Genomic DNA, 2,372 nt, shown 5'->3' on the forward strand with positions numbered 1-2,372 from the left:
CCATGGCAGCATATTGCAAAAAATTTAAACCTGAAACTTTATAAAGGAATTATATCTTTGTCAATAATTTAGATGAGCATAATATTATTATCACACTGGAGATTATATCTGGGAAAACTACATTCTTTTTCACTCCAAAAGAAGCACCCCTTCACATCAGTAACCCAACTTTGCAAAGCGAACATCTGTCTGTAAATTTGAAGAAGGTAAAGAAATGTTTGCAAAAAATCCACGAGCAGAGAGACACCACACGCCTCCTTCACGGACCTTGTAGCAGTAGCGCAGGTTGGTGTTGCTCTTCCAGCCGTTGGGGCAGGAGCCGCTGAGGCTGGGGGTGGGCTGCGGGACGGGGGGCTCGGGGCTCAGCGACGTGTCCTGGTTCTGCCGGCAGATGAATTTGGCCTTGGATGACGCACACTCCCTCACCTCCCACAGACCTGTTGCGAAGCCTGTCGCCATGGAGACGCAGCCGCCGCCGATGCTCACTGAAATAGATACGGGGTGAAATGTAGGTGAGGCGAGAGAGGAAAGAGAGGCTGCGCTGATGAAACGGGTGGAAATATAGAAGGGAAGATGTAGCGGAGGGAAAACAAAGCGTGGACAGAAGATTCTCAAAACACAAGCGACACATCCGGTAAACTCCGTCTGGACTCTGGAACTGTGTACACCTGTAGTTTGCTGGTCTTTTAAGGGTTGATTTCATTATACAGATTATATCCTCTACATTCTGATGTGTATCTATGCTTGTAAATAAAAAAAAAAAACAAGAAGAGGTCTTTGGCTTGTCTTGCTAATAATAGCTGAACTGAAAACCTTGAGCCAGCCAAGCAAACTAAAGTAACAGCTTCAATCTGCACACAGGTCAGACGGTTCATATCTTTGGATCCACCAGTGACTCCGAAGCCAGACGGTTCGCCCACATCTGTTTTGTGATCACGTCTCCAGGTTTGGTTCAGAAATTATAGCTTTTGTGCATCTAAATTCCAGTGATAGTCTGTATTTTGCAAGTGAAATTCTTCTCTGTTTGCTGCTCAGGATGACAGTTTGTTGGATGGCAGAACTGAGACACGATTTCCTCGACAAGTAGTCCAGTTTTAATGCATTAGATTAGAATTAACACATGGCACCTGCTGATGATTTTCCTAGATATGCAGTTTATGCGCTAATCAGAGCTGCTTTGGAGCCAAATCCTTATATCAGGATGTAGTTCTAAATCTGTATTTTTGGCTCAAGAAACAAACACCTGGGTCCAATATGTTTTTCTTCTAAAATCCAAAATTGGCTCATGTTTTGGACTGAGCTGAAAATCTCCAGCTACATTATTAGATTAGATGAAACTTTAATAATCCCCTCAAGGAAGTGAACTCAACACAGCAAAAGGAATAAAGGAACAAACAGGCAGTGGGTTGAGAAAGCGGCGTAACAACCACCAAAAAAAGAAACAATAGAATGAAATAAAAATAATACAGCGGATACAAAAGACGAGAGATGAAACAAGTTGGTTAAAGCTGCGGTTGGCAGAAATCTGAAGAAGGAACTCCTACTGCATGAGCTTTAACCCTAAAGTCATCATTTATCTGTGGGTTGGGATTCAAACCCAAACCTCCTAAGTAGAAGTTCTTTGTCTTAAGCCAGTGTTTTACTTTTCATGGCCGTGACTTAGCCAGGTTTTCTAAGGGTGCACATGACATAAATTCTCATCAAATCCATTTTAGGACTTGAGACTATGCTACAAGAAAATGCTTTGCAGCTAATGAGTTTCTATAGATTATAAAAGTAGCATTATAACAACAACTACACGTCTGTGGTGTCAGAGTCTAATCGAGACTTCACCCATTGCACCACCACGTCCCATCTTCAACGTGGACTTTGTTGCGGTTTATATCATCTCATCTAATCACTAAAAAGCCCTGTGATTGGCTGAAATCTTCCATCACAGGGCAAAGTTTCTAAAGTTTCATCACTTGAATTACAATATGCTGAAAGGTAAGTGTGAAATTCATGCCCAGCGATGCCAAAACAATGACGATGCCTACCCATGCCTAACCCTCTGAACCTGCCACCGGGTTTGAAAGGCATGTTATCTTTGGCCAAACACAAAAAGGGCACCATTTGTCACAACCAGAAACTGTAAAAACAGAAAGAATCGTCAGAAGTTCAACTTTGTAACAGTCCTGGAGCTTGTTTCTGGTTCCAGCTGGAAAATTAATTAAATCTAGGCCTAAAATTTGAATATTTCATCAAAACCACTTTATTCTATGTGTGTCAATAAAAAAGAATCTACAAAAATAAACCATTTAAGGTAGCCTGGTTGTGTAAAAACGACAAATTCTGCACAATCATGACCGATAGTGACATGACAAAAATTTAGG

At 41.5% G+C, this 2,372-nt stretch overlaps 1 protein-coding gene across 1 annotated transcript in view; it reads right to left on the minus strand.

The window, feature by feature from the left end:
• Positions 1-267: 267 nt before the first annotated feature.
• Positions 268-2,372, minus strand: part of LOC103375730 (C-type mannose receptor 2-like) — a gene marked incomplete at its 3' end in the record, with an annotated part of 5,317 nt that continues 3,212 nt past the window's right edge. Inside the window, exon 4 of the mRNA XM_008306045.1 lies at positions 268-485. Coding sequence (XP_008304267.1) covers positions 268-485 — 218 coding nt within the window. The remainder of the gene's footprint in view (positions 486-2,372) is intronic.

Source organism: Stegastes partitus, unplaced genomic scaffold, assembly GCF_000690725.1.
Source record: "Stegastes partitus isolate 25-593 unplaced genomic scaffold, Stegastes_partitus-1.0.2 Scaffold2826, whole genome shotgun sequence".
NCBI lineage: Eukaryota > Metazoa > Chordata > Actinopteri > Pomacentridae > Stegastes > Stegastes partitus.